This window comes from Anomaloglossus baeobatrachus, chromosome 9 (genome assembly GCF_048569485.1).
Source record: "Anomaloglossus baeobatrachus isolate aAnoBae1 chromosome 9, aAnoBae1.hap1, whole genome shotgun sequence".
In the NCBI taxonomy this organism is placed as follows: domain Eukaryota; kingdom Metazoa; phylum Chordata; class Amphibia; order Anura; family Aromobatidae; genus Anomaloglossus; species Anomaloglossus baeobatrachus.
In genome coordinates, this window is record NC_134361.1 from 98,417,290 (window position 1) to 98,437,656 (window position 20,367).

The 20,367-nt window shown below is 41.6% G+C and overlaps 1 protein-coding gene across 2 annotated transcripts in view; it reads left to right on the top strand.

The window, feature by feature from the left end:
• The first annotated feature begins 473 nt into the window (after positions 1-473).
• Positions 474-20,367, top strand: part of GRIA3 (glutamate ionotropic receptor AMPA type subunit 3) — a 493,575-nt gene continuing 473,681 nt past the window's right edge. Inside the window, exons 1-2 of one of the 2 annotated variants that reach the window (XM_075323906.1) lie at positions 474-1,184; positions 2,565-2,723. In XM_075323906.1, the coding sequence (XP_075180021.1) occupies positions 1,094-1,184; positions 2,565-2,723 (250 nt within the window). In that variant the 5' untranslated portion in view covers positions 474-1,093. The remainder of the gene's footprint in view (positions 1,185-2,564; positions 2,724-20,367) is intronic. The other variant, XM_075323907.1, reaches the window with a different exon arrangement.

Below are 20,367 nucleotides of genomic sequence, written 5' to 3' on the forward strand. Positions count from 1 at the left end.
TTAGAAGCCAACCCATCCAGACAAGTCTGGAGCAGTGGGAACTACAGATGTGGTGCTCAATCAGGCAGCACAAATGGCACAATCATGTAAATAAGCAAAACATATTGATTCCTCCTGATATTCAAGATGTGTTTTATTGGCTGCAGTATCTTACCAAAATATAATCATTTCAGATCTATAAATGACCGTGAACACTGTACTGCAGAATGAATGTCCTGAGTGGGGATGTCTGGAGTTTGCTGCAGACATAACATGGACTGATGCAAGTTTTATTACAGCAGAAATGGATGATGTAAAATATATAATATACAGATATCCATCCTTGATGTCTGCAGGAGAGGAGTGGAACAAAGCAGTAGAACGTTGTGTATATATGACCGTTAGAATGTTCAGCCGTTATTTATAAATATTGAAATCTGCAACTCTTGGTATAAAAAGGATACATTAGTGTCTCCAGAAGTGAATGCAGCGCATCTGGAGGAGGCTCAGCTGGTGCAGGCTCAGACAGCAGCCAGCTCTATGCTTATCATCTCTCATTTGACTACATTAATACAAAGGGGGCATTTTCCTTGTGCTTCCATGGTGGCACAGCAGCAATCTGCAGCAGAGTATACAGACTCCTGACATTTCTTTGGCTCCTGGGACACTGGCATGATATTTTGGGATGGAGAAGGGACCTACAAGCTTTGTTGTCCTCAGTAATGAAGGGGTTAGGCTTTGGTCCACGTGAGGCTTGGGAGCTTGAATCGATTCCATCTCCTTGTGCTTTGCAGTGTGCAGGGGCTGCAGTGAGGCTGAGGCTGCTTTAACTCAACGTCAGATCAAGTTTGATCAATAACCCCCCTACTGGTCCAATTGGAGGAGCCTTATTCATCTGATCTTTTTTTTTTCCTCTTCACTCCCTTTCTCTCTCTCTCTCTCTTCACCACCATCTTTGGGAAAAGTCCCCTTGATTTTCTATAGTGAGGAAGGGGCTGAATTGCAGCTTGCAGCCAATGGAGCTGTCCATGGTGCTGCTGTAAGGACAGGGACTGTGCAAAGTGCTGAATGCCCAGGCTGTGTCAGTTTCGTTTTAGAAATTAAGGCTGTGAAAATGGGACAGAACGAGCTCCAGACTGTCTTCCTATTGCTGCTAAGCCTTGCAGGCGAGACCTATGGAGGATTCCCCAACACTATAAATATAGGTAAGTGCTGCTTTCTCCATGTATAGCATGTGCAGATCCTGCATAGTGATGCATGCTGCCTTTGTATTTCTCAGCATCATGTCCTGGATAGGAGCATTGCCCAACTTCATGCACTGCATTAGTCTGTCATTATTCTATGTATTCCTCCAGCCCATCACGTATCATCTAGCAGCTTCCCCTGATAGGATTGTTCTTGTGTCTGCTGGAAATAATGCAGATACAGAGGGAGATGAAGGCATACTGTACCCATAATATGGCTGGAGTCACTGCAGCTTTTTATTAAAGTAGTAAAGCGCAAGCAGAAATCCAGATACAGCTTCATGTGGATTCAACACACTGCAGAAAAGTTGTGCAGAGGAATTGCTTCCACCTAAAAGCCAGAGAATCCGTCCAGAGCCTGCTCTTTGTACTGGGGATGTGAGCAGAATGGGCAGAAACACACAGCCTTCCATTCACTCACATCTTGTACACTGCTGAATAGCTTTGCTCGTCTTGTTCTTGATGGAAGCTGTAGAAGAACTGGAGTCAGCAAATTGTATTAGAAGAAAGGCAGGAAAAAAGCACTGGGCTTAGAGCAAATTAATGTCTTAAAGGGAAATGCCCCCTATTTCCAATTAAAGTCAGTTGTGGCTTATCTGAAGTCTTTTGCATATGGTCTATGACGTTATGGAGGAACATCAATCACAGATCATATGTGGAAAATAGTAATTGATCCAGCTTCCAAAAGACAAACTTGATCAAATCCATACTTTAACACTAGAAGTCCCAGAGAGGGGTCATTTAACATTTCTACCTTTGGAACCCAGAGACGGGTTGAATGACCTGAAGGATTTTAGCTAACTTCCTATAATCACCGTCTTTTGTTCTGTAGTTAAGGCCATTACTGTTGCACCACAGAAGGTTGTTGTTTTCCATTGAGTTTAGCCATTTAGTTTCTAGTTAGTTCTATTCAGTTTGGACTTAGGGTCATTTGACCCTCTTTCGGGACTTCAGGGGGGAGCTCGAAATTTCTGGGACTTCTAGTGTTAAAGTCAGTTGTGGCTTATCTGAAGTCTTTTGCATATGGTCTATCACATTATGGAAGAACGTCAATCACAGGTCATATGTGGAAAAGAGTAATTGATCCAGATTCCAAAAGACAAACTTGATCAAATCTATACTTTAATAGGAAATATTATTTTTGGTGTGATCTAACCCTGTAAGCGTTTGTTGGAAAATCAATAAATATTAATAAATCCAAACAATTTAGTGTACACAGTTTACAAAAATATATTGGGTAGTGACACGTTTCAAGTGACTAGCGTTTATGGATTATAGGCAAATATTACTTTTTCGTGAGCTGATTTTTTTTCTCTTTCCTTCTTGTTTAAATTTTTTTAGGTGGACTTTTCATGAAAAACACAATTCAGGAACACAGTGCATTTTTATTTGCCGTTCAGCTGCACAACACCAACCAAAATAACACAGAGAGGCCCTTCCAGCTGTTCCACAATGTCGATCACTTAGACTCCTCCAACAGTTTCTCTGTGACCAATGCCTGTAAGTATCTATATATAAATATATATATTGCTCTACGGCTTCGGTGATGCAGAAATATAATGTGTACGGCGCTTTATAGATATTCATGTGCTGAGTTCAATATATTTTGGCAGTAGAAAAAAAAATTATACTTCTCTTGACAATCCGAAATTAATAAAAGGGAGTTTCAGGTCAACTTGAGACCATCAAAGTAATTATTTATTTCCATGTGTTAGGAGAAATCAAAATGTTGTCTCATTGACATAAGCAAAATATATTTGGAAAGTATAGGAAATAAATCTCATTGTCTCTTACTCTATATTTGTATTTGTTGATATGACCCCTTTTTGTTTTTTTAGTCTTGGTCTTGCTCTTTCTTTTCATCCCTATTTTTATTTATTTATTATTTGTTTCTCTCTCTTTCCTCTGTGATAGTAGAGAGGTATCTCTGGTTATCTGAGCATCTAATGCAGCACATTCCAAAGTCTGGACATGAACGAACAATCACTGGGATCTCAGTGCATTGTCATATGGTGAAAAAATCCCATTGGTTATGAACGTAGTGCTGAAGCGTATGCTGGTGAATGTTTAAAGTCTGAGGAATACCAAGACATCATAGTTTTATTGCATAGTCTTTAATGAGCTCTTCTCTGCAGTGCTCGTTTCGCTTCCATGGGCCACATGAAATAATAAGTATGCTGGGGAAATAGATGTGTGTGTAGTGTTGCTGAACATAGTCCCAAAGGGGGAAACTTATATTAGGGTTTATATGGTGCAACACACACATATATATACGTGTGTGTGTGTGTGTGTGTGCGTGTGTGTGTGTATATATATATATATATATATATATATATATATATATATATATGTATATACTTTTATATATATATATATATATATATATATATATATATATATACATATATATATGTATATATATATATATACATACAGTGTATACATGTATCATATATATGAATATTTATATATACACACACACATATATATATATACACAGTATATACATATATCAGACAGCATAGGCAGGATCTGACTGTGCTGCATTGTCAGAGCCAGTAATAAGAGCCAGTTGTTGGCTGCAAGTGATTCCTCATGATGCATCAAAGTTATTGTTCCTGCTTGAGTCCAGTGGTACCGGACACTAACTGTAGTAATGGGGCATTGAAGCCTCCAAAACCCAATAAACCAAGAAGCTGATTGACAGGCACAAAGTGTATTATATCTGTATGGTATCTGATAAGTTCTACTATAGGAGCCTACATGAATAGACTACATTAGCTTCAAGTCTACTTTTCACGGATAAAATAAAATGATCTTTCCGATTTACAAAAAATCAGCTTTGTCCTCCCCTTTCAAGAAGAAGTAGGTCTTACCTAAGTGGTAATGAAATACAGTCCACCCTGGTACTGTTCGCCTACACGTTTTACAATCCATTGCTTCTTCTTTTTTTGAATGAATGTCATTTCAATCAAACACTTTTCTTAATCCTTAATCAAAGTAATCCCTTCAAGAGGTTGGCTTTGCAACGCCATTTCTCAAATATCAATGAATGGATTAAACCTAAACGCACAAAGCTTTTGCACGTAGTTTTCAGTAATTGATTTCAATCAACAATATTTCCTTATGAAAATAAAGCAAATTACACAAAGAAACCAATGTAATCTAACACATCTCAGTGTTTAAGGCTAATTAGAGAAATGAAAGGTGCTTGTTGGGGGTTCGGAATTAACTTAATATCTTCATTTTTCTGTATTCAGAAAGGGTGGAAAGAGGAATGTGAAGGGGGTGGACATTTAGCGCTAAATGCCTTCTGAACCCAAATTAGGAACCCAAGTAGCCAAGTAATGAATCAGCCAGGCCGAGCCATAGCACTAGCAGAGATCGGAGTAATAGAAGTGTTACGGGTGTCAAATCAAATAAAAAACAATAATTTTTCAGATGTCAGAAAGCTTTTACGTCCTTATTCCAAAAAAAGAAAGGCTTACCCAGCATGGAGCCACCTAACATGACACTGTGTACTCAGCAAAGGTGAAGTGCCAAGTCATTAGTTTTCAATTTACTCAGCAAATTGTATCAGTATCAATTAATTTGTACCATTTTGCTCCTGATGGGTAAAATATAAAAGGAAAAAGGAGGTTTTATTCAACTCTGGAGGGGTCACTCATCCGGACATGATGGACAGGGCTGATGGAATGATGTAGTTTGTTCACTTTGTGCCTGAAAGAGGAAAACACTCTCAAGATTTAGAGGGCTCCTGCTTCCAAAGTGAGGAGAGAGCCAAGAACGTCCTGCAGTGGTGCCACAGAAAGCAGAACTGATACAATTTATGTCATTTCAGTCTTGGAGACACTCTCGGTTTCTTGACAAATAACCCTCTTATCCCCATATGTATATAATGCAGCAGCTACAAAGCTTTGTCCTTGAATTCCTCAGTGGTCTAAGCCGGTATCACATTATTACACAGCTGAATTAACACTTTAGTGGATGCTCGTAAATATATTTTTCATTAGGACAGTTTGTCTCTATGGCTTTAAAAGGCAAAGGCACTACAAAATGTTACCCTTTAAGGCCTAAGCCATGATAGTGAATAGCAGAGACAGTATGGATGGCAATTGCTTCATTCAATATCAGAATGTAAATGTTATGTATCTGAGAACAATGGCACAGATTCTATATGAATGTATTTGTGTATCGATCAAATAATCTTTGCTTTTAAACACACAAACTCACACAGACATGCACACAGGCACATACAGGTGTGTGTGTATATATATACATAGATACAAACACACAGAGAACCATACCTACACACATATGAATGCTCAGACATATATACATACATACACACATATATACATAGACACTTATATGAGTACACAAACACACATAGACACACATAGACAAACATACGCACACACAAACAAACACATGCATACAGGCACATACATAGACTTATACACACATATGAATGCTCAGACATACATATATACATACATACATATATATGTGTGTATATATATATATATATATACATAGACACTTATATGAGTACACAAACACACAGACACACAGACAAACATACGCACACACAGACACAAACACAAATGCACACAGCCACATGCAAACATAAGAATACTCAGGTACACATATATACAAAGGCTCACATGTATATACATAGACACTTATATGTACACACAAACACACAGACACAGAAAAAACATACACATCACATACACAAACACACATTCATACAGTCACATACAGAGACACCTGCACACATATGAATGGTCAGACATACATAAATAGACAAAAATATACAGACACCCTTATATGCACACACAAACACACATAGTCACACAGACAAACATACATACACAGACTTACAGAGACAAACACACATGCATACAGACACTTAGAAACATATGAATACTCAGGCACACATATATACATAGACACACGTACAGACATAGGCACTTATGTGTACGCACAAATAGACATATGTACACAAACATACATCCATATATACATACAGACTCACAGACACACATATACACACAGTCATATACAGAGACACATACATAGTCAGACACAAATATATTTATAGACACTTTAATGTATACACAAAATAATAATATAATATGTATTCACTTATATAGTTCTATTAATTCCACAGCACTTTACATACATTGGCAACTCATTATCACACTTACAAACTCACAGAAACGCACATAGGCACTTACACACACATAAATACTCAAACACGTTTACATAGACACATATACATATACATATACAGTACATACATACTTATATGTACAAAGAGACAAACATACCCACACAGATTCGCAGATGCACCAACATGAACACAGGCAAATACAGAGATGCATACACACATATGAATACGCAGACATATATAAATAGACAGACATACACATACATTGATTCATATGTACACACAGACACACCTATATACACACACAGAGAACCATTCATTCACACAGACTCATAGACACACATTCACACAGGCTCATACAGAAACAGATATACACATATGAATGCTCTGAACAATAATATAAATGTAACACTTTTGTGATTGCTTCCAGTTTTCATGAACTGAACTCGAAGATCTCAGACTTTTTCTATTTACACAAAAGGCATTTTTCTCCCAACTATTGTTGACAAATGTGTCCAAATCTATGTTAATGAGCTCTTCTCCTTTGCCAACATAATCTATCCACCTCACTGGTGTGACATATCAAGATGCTGATTAGACCGCGTGATTATTGCACAGGTGTGCCTAAAGGGTGCTTTACACGCTGCAACATCACTAGCGATTGCTAGCGATGTCGAGCGCTATAGCACCTGCCCCCGTCGTACGTGCGATATTCGGTGCTCGCTGCCATAGCGAACATTATCGCTACAGCAGCGTCACACGAACACACCTTGTCAGCGACGTCGCTGTGACTGCCTCCCTCAAGGAGGAGGTGCGTTCGGCGTCACTGCGGCATCACTAAGTGGCCGGCCAATAGAAGTGAAGGGGCGGAGATGAGCGGGACGTAACATCCCGCCCACTTCCTTCCTTCCGCATTGCCGGTGGACGCAGGTAAGGAGATGTTCATCATTCCTGCGGTGTCACACAGAGCGATGTGTGATGCCGCAGGAACGACAAACAACATCGTACCTGCAGCAGCGATATTAAGGAAAGGAGCGACGTGTCAACGATCACCGTTTTTGAACGATTTTGCAATCGTTGATTGTCGCTCCTAGCTGTCACACGCTGTGATGTCGCTACCGGCGCCGGATGTCTGTCACTAACGATGTGACCCCGACGATATATCGGTAGCGATGTCGCAGCGTGTAAAGCACCCTTTAGTCTGGCCACAGTACATGTCCACTCTAAAATGTGCAGTTTTATCACATAGCACAATGCCGCAGATGTCAACAATTTTGAGGAAGCGTGTAATCGACATGCTGACTGCAGGAATGTTCACCAGAGCTGTTGACTATTAACTGAATATTAATTTCTCTACTATAAGCCATCTCCAATGGTGTTTCACAGAATTTGCCAGTAGATCCAATCGACCTCAAAACCGCAGATCACATGTATCCACACCGGCCGAGGACTTCCACATCCAGCATCTTCACATCCATGATCGCTTGAGACCAGCCACCCGGACAGATGCTGCAACAATCAGTTGCATAATCAAACAATTTTTGCCCAAAGTGTCAGAAAACATCTCAGGGAAGCTCATCTGCTCATCCTTATCAAGGTCTCTACCTGAGTGCAGTTCATTGTCATAACTAACTTGGCGTCTGGCACATTGTTGAGGTGTTCAGCGTCGGACTGGCTACCAGAGGAATCTCCAGTAATTCCAGGCCTCGATTCAGTTACCTGCTTTGCACGCCGGAGCTCTCACCTGCAGCCTGGACTGATCTCAGAGTTTGCAGGACTGCACCGCGAGCACCGAGTGATTGATTCCCCGGCGATTGCGGTTCAGTTGATGACAGCTGCAGACAGGCCGGGCTGATCTCCGGAGTTCAGGTGAGAGCACCGAAGATCAGCCCGGCCTGTCTGCACCTGACATGAACTGAACCGCAATCGCCGGGGAATCAATCACTCGGCGCTCGTGGTTCAGTCTGGAGCTCAGGTGACAGCTCCGGAGTACAATGCAGGTAACTGAATCCAGGCCTGGTATTACAGGAGATTCCTCCGGTAGCCCGTCAGACGCTGGAGGTGTTCACTTCACAGATGAATCCCCTTTTCACTTTATAGGGGAGATGGCAGACTGTGTGTATAGCATTGTCTGGGTGAGTGTTTTGCTGATGTCAATGTTGTGAATCGAGTGGCCCATAGTGGCGGTGGGGTTATGGTATAGGCATGCTTATGTTATGGACAACAAAAACAGGTGCATTTTTTTATACCATTTTGAATGCACAGAGGCAGCGTAACAAGTGCCATTGTTCTGCCATTCATCAACGGCCATCACCTCATGTTGCAGCTGATAATGCACGGCCCAATCTTGCAATGATCTGTACACAATTTCTGGAAGCTGAAAACATCCCAGTTCTTGCATGGCCAGCATACTCACCGGACCTGTCACCTATTGAGCATATTAAGGATGCTCTGGGTCGGCGTATACAATAGAGTGTTATGGTTCCTGCCAATATCCAGCTATGTCGTACAGCCATTATAGAGGAGTGGACCAACATTCCACATGGCACAACCAACAACCTGACCAATTCAATGTGGAACGGAGATGTTTTGCACTGCATGAGACTAATGGTGGTCACATCAGATACTGACTGGTTTTCTGACACTCCTAGATGCCTCCAGAACTGTAAAACTGCATATTTTAGAGTGGCCTTTTACTGTGGCCAGCCTAAGACACACCTGTGAAATAATCATGATGTCTACTCAGCATCTTGATATTCCACACCTGTGAGGTGGATGGATAAATGCTCACTAACACAGATGTAGACAAATTTGTGAACAATATTTGAGAGAAAAATGCCCTTTGTCTACATAGAAAAAGTCTTAGATCTTAGGGGTACTTTGCACGCTGAGACATCGCTAGCATCGGCTAGCGATGCCGAGCGCGATAGCACCCGCCCCCGTCGCACATACGATATCTTGTGATAGCTGCCGTAGCGAACATTATCGCTACGGCAGCTTCACACGGACTTACCTGCCCTGCGACGTCGCTCTGGCTGGCGACCCGCCTTCTTCCTAAGGGGGTGGGTCATGCGGCGTCACAGCGACGTCACACGGCAGGAGGCCAATAAAAGCGGAGGGGCGGAGATGAGTGGGACATAAACATCCCGCCCACCTCCTTCCTTCTGCATAGCCGGTGGAGGCAGGTAAGGAGATGTTCCTCGCTTTTGCGGCTTCATACACAGAGCTGTGTGCTGCCGCTGAAACGAGGAACAACATCGTATTTCCTATTGGTGCGACATTATGAAAATGACCTACACTACACAGATCACCGATTTACAACACTTTTGCGATCGTGCATCTAGGCTTTACACGTTGTGACGTCGTTACTGGCGCCGGATGTGCATCAGTTTCGATTTGGCCCCGACGATATCGCAGTCGCGATGTCGCAACGTGCAAAGTATCCCTTAGAGTTCAGCTCATGAAAAATGGGAGTAAAAGCAACTGTTGTGTTTAGATTTTTGATCAGCATATATAAACTCGTATGTACTTACACTTACAGACACCCGATTACACATATACTACATAAACATACATTCAGACTAACACACAAGCACATTATATATATATATATATATATATATATATATATATACACACACACACGCACATATATATATATATATACTGTATATCATACATCACAGACTTATGAAGACCTATGAAGTGTAAATAGCTATACAAACACATATGCACGTGCAGTATATATATATATATATATACACACATATACAAATAAGAACATTCTTACATATAAACTTACATGAATGCATGCATACACATAAGTTTACACACATATACAAATATCTATTTACGCACACACAAGCTACCAGACATTTATTTACACACATATGCGCACATAGACCTACACATACAGACATTGCTGTACCTATACGCAAGCACAATGTACATAGACACCTACACACAAACACATACAGATACACACAAGTATACTATGTGAACACTCGATCATACATATATACGAAGACAGCCATGCACACACACACTCACATGCTTTTTGCTCTCTCCGCAGTATGGAATGCTAGTCGTATCCATTGACCCGCTTATTTATTAAGACACATGATTTTGTCAATACTTTACACTGATGTCATTTGCAGACAATCAAGATGCAGTAGATGCAGGAGGCAAATAGAAAATGGCTTTAGTGAGTTATTGCAGCAATAATAAGGAAGGTGTTTCCACTGCAGCTAACAACTCACTGCAGGAATTACCGTGAATTATGATAAGGCTCCATAGATCACAATGCATTGAGCGCAGCCTCCCTGTTTTCCTGCGATGCTGGGGTAGTGCATTCCACTACATCTCCTCTGCCTCTGCAGTGTCAGCTCATTAGCACACAGATCTCATATCCCCGCTCTGCACTGTCATTGCAAAAATTGCTGTTGTATGTATACCTTTACAGTGAGCTATGCTCTTGAATTACGCTCTGTTTGCAAGTCACATTAAGGGGGAAGAGCTCAAGAAAAACAAATGTAACCTTAGGGTTATTTGCTGAGGAATATTGCTAACAAAGCATTAGTACAAATCCTATTTTGTTCATTAATGTTGAGGGCATGGGCATATTAGAAAGTGAATTGGGAATGTGCTTACACCAACGGCTTCTTTCATCCAAAAAGAGTTGGCACGTGGTGCATGGTCCGCAGGGCAGGTTTACAGGGGGATGTCATATTATCTTTGTCCTTATCTGAAGCTTATGATGGTTAAACCATTAATTATAAGTAATTCCATAAAGATTATTATTACATAGGCTTGTATTTTAGTGTTGATTGTAGGTATTGACTATTGGAAAATTAGCAGTTTACACCACAGGTGAACATCTGCATGGAGTTTGTATGATCTGCTTGTACTTGCCTTGGCATTTTCCGCGTACCCTATAGAGTTTCCCCTAGAATGTATATGTGGTTTTTAAGGCGCAATCAGACGGCTATATGACTCTTCCAAGGATCGCATGGCAAAGCTCGGACTGGCCAGTGGCATTCCTGATAGCAGGTATTTCTATACAGCTCTCACACTCGGGTCAGGAGAGCCACCCACCAGTCCGAGGATTACGATTCGATCCTCGGACAAGTTATACGGCCGTCTGACTGCGCCCTTGGATAGAAAATGTAGCATGTGAGTCCCAAAGTGATCTCTGTACTGAGATGTCAGATATCTTAGTGTGAAGTAAGAAACTGGAAATATGCAAAATATCAAAGATTAAAGGGGTGGTTCACTAGTTAGCATTACAGACCACATTGATATAATGTTCAGAAACAAGGCTTCTCTCAAATACCTTGTGTTGGCAACAGTGCCTGTGAGTGGCGCTATTTCGGTCCACACATCCCCATCATGTGACCCCCCCGGGCTCCGTGACCTCTGAGATCCGGTGATGTTACATCAACTTCCAGTTGACTGACATCACCGAGCCTGGCCCCAGTCTTCCTGAGTGACTGGACTGTGGGCGGAGTTTCCCAGGACATCACAGCCCAACATCGCTCCTGCAAAGGAAGGAGAGTGCAAGATGCTGGACTGTGAGGAGTGGTGAAACTCCACCAACAGGCCAGTCACCCACGGAGACTGGGGCCAGCCCCAGTGATGTCAGGTCAACTGGAAGTTGACCTGACATCACCGGATTTCAAAGGTCACAGTGCCCAGGTGTCATGTGATGGGGATGAGCCGCCGCAATAGTCGCCACTCAGAGGCACTATGCCAACACAAGGTATTTGAGAGAAGCCTTGTTTCTGACCATTATATCGATGTAACTAGTAATGCTAGATAACCACCCCTTTAATTTTGAAGATACAATGCATACCATGGAGAGTGAAAGTTATACAACATTGCAATCTTCATTTTTATCTTGTGTGTGTAGCATCAGCATCTTCCATAGCAGTCTTCCAAGACAGATACTCCTCACATGACCCATCTCCATTGAAGTTCTCTTTCACATTTACCAATTTATCACTCTCCAAACACACCAATGCCAATTTCATTGAAAGCCATTGACATATCTGTATTTGATTAGACCGTGGGAGGAATTGTGTGAATTAATAAAATAGACAAATCTATGTAACCACAAATAGATCATATACACCATACACATTTTAATTAGGTAGACCCACTGATCTACATTAACACATGGACAACTTTGGGTTGATTCTTTTTACTTAAAGGTACATCGATTAGGCTGTTACAATTTGCCTTCTGCTTCCTCTTTGTCTGACTGTTCGGAAGAGCAGGAGTAACGGTTCAAGGCCCTTATTGTTGGTCTCCCAATCAATCTTTTAAACTGAGTTGATATTAATCATAAACCATAAATCAGCTTAAAAGATCATTCAGGAGAGTTGAATTCAAGGTAACAGACCTTGTTGTCAGATGGCTTCACTCCATTCTCCTTATGCAGCTACATTATCCACTGCAACAAACAGACACTACAGAGGGCAAACAATCTGAATGTGTTAATAATACTCCATTGCTAAATGTTTTACTGCAAAAAAACCCCTGAATTTATGTAAATAAATACTCCAAAGGTGTCCATTGTTTAAAAAAAAGACAATGCAGGGGCATAAAAAGAAGAAATGGGACCCCATCAAATATCATAGACACAGTGTGTGATTGTGGAGGGGCTCATGGCAGCAGCAAAAGGCGAAAAGAGACATCAAGCCAGCTGATATTCTGTCCACAGGTAATGAAGAGCCTGACCAGCAATGTGCCTTCTAAGCCTTTGTAGATAGTGAGCAGGGCAGTTAGGGCCGTTGGCACTGTATCCCCTAGGTCAGCTAAACCAAAACCAATAAGGCTCAGATAAAGTACAATACCACAACATTTACTAACAATTAGCAATAATATATATGTATATATATATATATATATATATATATAAACTGTACAGACCAAATGTTTGGACACACCTTCTCATTCAAAGAGTTTTCTTTATTTTCATAACTCTGAAAATTGTAAATTTATATTGAAGGCATCAAAACTATGAATTAACACATGTGGAATGAAATACTTAACAAAAAATTGTGAAAAAAATGAAAATATGTCTTATATTCTAGGTTCTTCAAAGTATCACCTTTTGCTTTGATTACTGCTTTGCACACTCTTTGCATTCTCTTGATGAGCTTCAAGAGGTAGTCACCGGAAATGGTTTTCATTTCACAGGTGTGCCCTGTCGGGTTTAATAAGTGGGATTTCTTGCCTTATAAATGGAGTTGGGACCATCAGTTGTGTTGTGCAGACGTCTGGTGGTTACACAGCTGATAGTCCTACTGAATAGACTGTTAGAATTTGTATTATGGCAAGAAAAAAGCAGCTAAGTAAAGAAAAATGAGTGGCCATCATTACTTTAAGAAATTAAGGTCAGTCAGTCTGAAAAATTGGGAAAACTTTGAAAGTGTCCCCAAGTGCAGTGGCAAAAACCATCAAATGCTACAAAGAAACTGGCTCACATGAGGACCGCCCCAGGAAAAGAAGACCAAGAGTCACCTCTGCTGCGGAGGATAAGTTTATCCGCGTCACCAGCCTCAGAAATCGCAGGTTAACAGCAGCTCAGATTAGAGACCAGGTCAATGCCACACAGAGTTCTAGCAGCAGACACATCTCTAGAACAACTGTTAAGAGGAGACTTTGTGCAGCAGGCCTTCATGGTAAAATAGCTGCTAGAAAACCACTGCTAAGGACAGGCAACAAGCAGAAGAGACTTGTTTGGGATAAAGAACACAAGGAATGGACATTAGACTAGTGGAAATCTGTGCTTTGGTCTGATGAGTCCAAATTTGAGATCTTTGAATCCAACCACTGTGTCTTTGTGCGATGCAGAAAACGTGAACGGATGGACTCTACATGGCCTGTTCCCACCATGAAGCATGGAGGAGGAGGTGTGATGGTGTGGGGGTGCTTTGCTGGTGACACTGTTGGGGATTTATTCAAAATTGAGGGCATACTAAACCAGCATGGCTACCACAGCATCTTGCAGTGGCATGCTATTCCATCCGGTTTGCGTTTAGTTGGACCATCATTTAATTTTGGACAATGACCCCAAACACACCTCCAGGCTGTGTAAGGGCTATTTGACTAAGAAGGAGAGTGATGGGGTGCTACGCCAGAGGACCTGGCCTCCACAGTCACCAGACCTGAACCCAATCGAGATGGTTTGGGGTGAGCTGGACCGCAGAGTGAAGGCAAAAAGGCCAACAAGTGCTAAGTATCTCTGGGAACTCATTCAAGACTGTTGGAAGACCATGTCCGGTGACTACCTCTTGAAGCTCATCAAGTGAATGCCAAGGGTGTGCAAAGCAGTAATCAAAGCAAAATGTAGCTGCTTTGAAAAGCTAAGAATATAAGAGATATTTTTAGTTGTTTCACACTTTTTTGTTAAGTATTTCATTCCACATGTGTTAATTCATAATTTTGATGCCTTCAAAGTGAATCTACAATTTTCAGTCATGAAAATAAAAAAAACTCTTTGAACGAAAAGGTGTGTCCAAAAGTTTGGTCTGTACTGTATATTTCAAGAGAAATAAGTATGGAGCATGTCACCAATTTTCTAAGTGAATATATTTCTAAAGGTGCATCAGTGGCAAACCATCCAATCCACAGAGACAAAGACGTCAAACGTCACTGTCCATAAATTTACTGATGTGTAAAAATGAGACATAACACAGGAAATGTATTTAATACTTCGTACAAAAGCTTTTGTTATTAATGACAACTTCAAGATGCCCCCTGTATGGAAAAACTAGTAGCACACATTGCTCAGGTATGATTTTGGCCCATTCTTTCACATACTCATAAAATACTGAAGGTTCTGTGTGCTCCTTCTATGAACTTTGAGCTTTAGTTTCTTCCATAAAGCTTTATTTTCTTTCTCTGAAACAAATTGAGAGTTTACTTGACTATGTGTTTGGGATCATTGTCTTGCTTGAATGTCTATCCTTGTTTCATCTTCATTATCCTGGTAGATGGCAGCGGAATTTTATCAAGAATGTCTTGGTAGCTTTGTCCATTCATCCTTCCTGCACTTATATCACATTTGCTAGTGCCATATGCTGAAAAACAGCCCCCCACCATGATGTTCCCATTTCCAAACTTCACTGTTGATATGGTGTTTTGGGGTGATATGCAGTGCCTTTTGGCCTCCAAACATGGTGTGCACTATGGCCTCCAAAGAGTTCAATTTTGATCTCATGTGACCAGATTGTATTCTCCTAGTGTTTCAGAGGCTTATCTAACTGTTGTGAAACAAACTTTAAAATCCCTTGAACCTGCTTGATGTTTAGCGATGGAATTATTTTGAATGGCCTTTTCTTAACAATTCTATCAAGGCTGTGGTTATCCCGGTTGCTTGTGCACATTTTTTTTAAGACACTTTTTCCTTCCACTCAACTTTCCATTAATATGCTTGGATACAGCACTCTGTGAACAGACAGCTTCTTAGTAATGACCTCTTGTGGTTTACCCTCCTTGTGGAGTGTGTCAATGACTGCCTTCTGGAGATCTGTCAAGTCAGCAGTCTCCCCCAGGATTGTGTAGCCTACAGAACCAGACTAAGGGGCCATTTTAAACACTTTGAAAGCCTTTGCAAGTGTTTTGGGTTAATTATTTTAATTTTCTGAGATGACTTTTGGGTTTTCATTGGCTGTAAGCCATATTCATCAACATTAACAGAAATAAACACTTGAAATAGATCACTCTGTGTGTAATGACTCTATATAATATATGCGTTTCACTTTTTGTATTGAATTACTAAAATAAATTAACTTTTTGATGATATTCGAACTTATTTAGAAGCACCTGTATTACAACTTTTTGGACAGTTGTGGTAAGGCCTGGCACCTAATACCTGCAATAGTGGTCCTGTTCTATTCTTGTTCTCTCTCTCTCTCTCTGATACATATATATATATATATATATATATATATATATATATATATATTGTATCTATTCATGGGACAACACTGAAGATCTGACACTTTAATGCAATGTAATGTAGTCAGTGTACAGCTTGTATAATGGTGTGAGGCTACTTTCACATTGCGTTTTTCCCTACATTCGCTGGTCCCATCGGGGCATCCGTCCGAACCCCCTCCCCCCCGCAAAACATGTTTCGGACGCATGTGCTGACATGGCCATTGACTATAATGGAGCAGACAGAGTCAGCGTATGCTCTGTCTTGCACCATTTTTGCACATGTACATATTTCTGCAGGCGGACACCCGAATGTAGTCGACTATGTTCGGGTGTCCACCTGCAGAAAACGTATATGTGCAAAAATGGTGCAAGACAGAGCACACGCTGAGTCTGTCTGCTCCATTATAGTCAATGGCCACAACAGCGCATGCGTCCGAAACACGTTTTGTGGGCAGGAGGGGGGTTTGGACAGATGCTCCGACGGGACCAGCGAACGTAGGGAAAAACACAATGTGATAGGGGTCTAAATTTGGTGTGCTTTATTTAGCCCAACACGCAGCCACTAAAGTCTAAATTGCTGGCAACAAAAGTGAATACACATCTAAGTGAAAATAAGCAAATTGTGCCCAAAGTGTCAATATTTTGTGTGGCCACCATTATTTTCAAGCACTGCCTTAACTCTCTTGGGCATGGAGTTCACTAGAGCTTCACTGGAGCCACTGAAATCCTCTTCCATCCTCGATGCCAATATCACAGAGCTGATGGATGTTAGAGACATTGCTCTCTTTCCCCTTCCGTTAGAGGATGCTCCAGAGATGGTTTGGGTCTGGAGACACACTTGGCCAGTTCAGCACCTCTTCCCTTAGTTTCTTTAGCAAGGCTGTGGTCATCTTGGAGGTTTGAGGTTGTTATCATGTTAGAATACTGCTATGCAGCCTAGTATCTGAAGGGAGGGGATTATTCTCTGCTTTAGCATGCCACATTACATGTTGGCATTTACTGTATGGCTGCCTCAATGAACTGTAGCTCCTCACAGCCGGCAGCACTCATGCAGCCCATAACCATGACATTCCCACCACCGTACTTAACTGTAGGCAAAAAACACTTGTGTTTGTACTCCTTGCCTAGTTGTAAAAACACACGCTTGTCTCATCAGACCACAGGACATAGGTCCAGTGATCCATGTCATTAGTCTGCTTGTCCTCAGCAAAATGTTTGCGGGCTTTCTTTTGCATGATCTTTAGAAGAGGCTTCCTTCTGGGATGACAGCCATGCAGAGCAGTGTATGAGTTGATCCCTGACCTGCTGACCACCAACTCCTTTAAGCCATGCAACAATGCTAGCAGCTCTCATAGTTCTTTTTTGAAATGACAACCTTTAGATATAACGTGGAGCATGGGCACTCAACTTCTTTGGTCAACATTGGGGAAGCCTGTCCTGAGTGTAATCTGTCTTGTTAAACCGCTGTACGGTTTTGGCCATTGTACTGCAACTCTGTGTCAGGATGGTGACAATCTTCTAACAGCCTAGGTCATCTTTATGTAGAGCAACAATTCTTTTTTTCAGATTCTCAGAGAATTCTTTGCCATGAGGAGCCATATTGAACTTCCAGTGACCAGTATGAGAGGATGTGTGAGCGATAACACCAAACACACCTGCTCTCCATTCACACCTAAGACCTTGTAACACTAATCAGGCACACAACACCGAGAAGGGAAAATGGCAAATTGGGCAAAATTTTACCATTTTCACTTAGAGGTGTACTCACTTTTTTGCCAGCGGTTTAGACATTAATGGCTGTGAGTTGACTTAGAGGTCACACCAAATTTACACTGTTATACAAGCTGTACATGACTACTGTACATTGTAACAAAGTGTCATATCTTCAGTGTTGTCCTGTGAAAAGATATAATAAAATATTTACAAAAATGTGAGGGGTGTAGTCACTTTTGTGATATACTGCATATATGCTGTCACAGAGTATGTAGGAAAATAGTAATATACAGCACCCTGGTCAAGGACAGATAATGCAATTATTTGCATCTTTATAGGGGCTGATGTCTGTGCCCACAGTGATCTATGGCAGAAAAGTGTCAAATTTGAATATCCTTGGTGGTCTGTGATGTGAAATTAAAGGTAAAAATCAATGACAATCTAAGACGGTTAATGGGTTAATGATTGTACCCTATATATGGTAGCCTAATGCAGTTAAAAGGTTAATCTCTGTGGCAATGAAAGGGTCAATGTCTGCATCCTTGGTGGTCTAGGTCCATGATTTCATGGATAGCATGAATTCGAGCCTGGATGCTCATGATTGCAGTCAGTTATATTTTTCTCTGAAACTTCGGAACGTTTTGGCAGCATGAATCAGATGACGGGTTTTCTTTCATGTCAGTATGCTGGTGGTGTAAAGCAGTAAAGAAGTTAATGTCAGTGAATCTGGGACAGTGAAAGGGTTAATTCCAGCATCTCTGGTGGACTACTGTAGGGAGTGGATTAAAGTAAGAATACGTGGTGATCTAGGACAGGTAAATGGTTAATGGAGGAGAGCAGTAGAAGGTTAGTGCTGCATACCTCGCGTAACTCACGTCTCCACTCTCAATGCTCCATGCTGGGAAAGGTGATAATGAAAAGGAGCATTTAGAAAAGTGATACGGTTTCTGGGGCAGAGGGACTTTTTAAATGGCTTCATTATGGAACCCCTGTATCACTGTGTTAAGCTTCATTCAGTCATTCACTTGTATCCATACTTTTCATGAACAGTAAAAATGCTTGCTATAATCTTTGGAGTTGTTCTCATGTTCGTGCTTTTAATTTTTTTTTTTATTCTATGTTCACAAAACATCACGGATGTGTTTCCGTATTTCATTGCAAGTCAGACATGAATATCACCCATATCTGTGAAAAATTACTGACCATAAGTATGTCATTGTAGGAGTGTAGCACCCACGGGGCAGGGGTAAACTGCACTCGTCGCCGTGCCGGTGATGTTGGGTCAGGGGGATGTCATGAGTGGTCCTTGTCCGATTTCGTGGCCCCAAGGTGTACAATAAAAGGGAGGAGCATGGAGGATGGGATGAGGATGATGAGTATTAGGGATGTTGGGAGTAGTCTCGTGATTCCACCTGCAATATGCAGCCAGCGATTAGCCGGCACTGCGGTCCCAGTCCTCTGGGGCAAATGGTGTTGCAGCTAGGGTAGTTCAGCTTCTCGCAGGCAAAGCTAGGCCACAGGGAGAATGATAGTAGTAGTAATGGCCGTTGGCGCCGAAGCGCAGGGCGACGGTCCCGGCAATAAAGGACGGACACGGCAGTTGCGATTCCAGGTCTTTACTCACTGTCCTTTGGTTGCCCAGGGGTACCGGTCTGTGCCGTGATGGGCTCCAGCCGATCCCGGATAAATTAGACGTAGCCACCGGTATTTGAAAGTGTCTTTTCCCAAGGGATGTCCCTCCAGAAGTGAGGAACCAAGGCTGAGCTTCCCGCTCCAAGCCTCAGGCTCTGTGAAGAAAAAGAAGGAAGAAAGTGGTGTCGTACTGCCAGAACTGAAGTCCCGACTTGACTGAAGTGTGTGTAAGAGTTACTCCTACTTCTACCCCAAGTGGTGCCCGCCCCCTAAGTGGTTGTCCTAGTGACCGGGAAAGTCCCATGCCTCATAATGGACATCCCCCAGCCTATCCTGGTCCAATGCCCATTGAGAAGGTCCCTAAGCTGTATGTAAGGTGGAATGTGGAAACACCGATGGTTAAACCCCTCCTTACCCGAGATGAATACTGCACCTTAAGTGAGGTGCAGTACCCTGTGTCGACTGAAGCCTTAGGGGCACCACAGGAAAAGCTGATCCAAAACCCATGATAAAATATTGATTAGGGCTCATTCAGTCTTCAGTTTTTTTGCAAACAAGTTTATGATAGCCTAAAATAGATAAAAGTTCTATGTAGCTGTTCACATCTCTGTGTATTTACCCAGATAGCGTGGTCTGCACAAAATCATAGAGGCATGTTAGATTTTCATCAGAGAA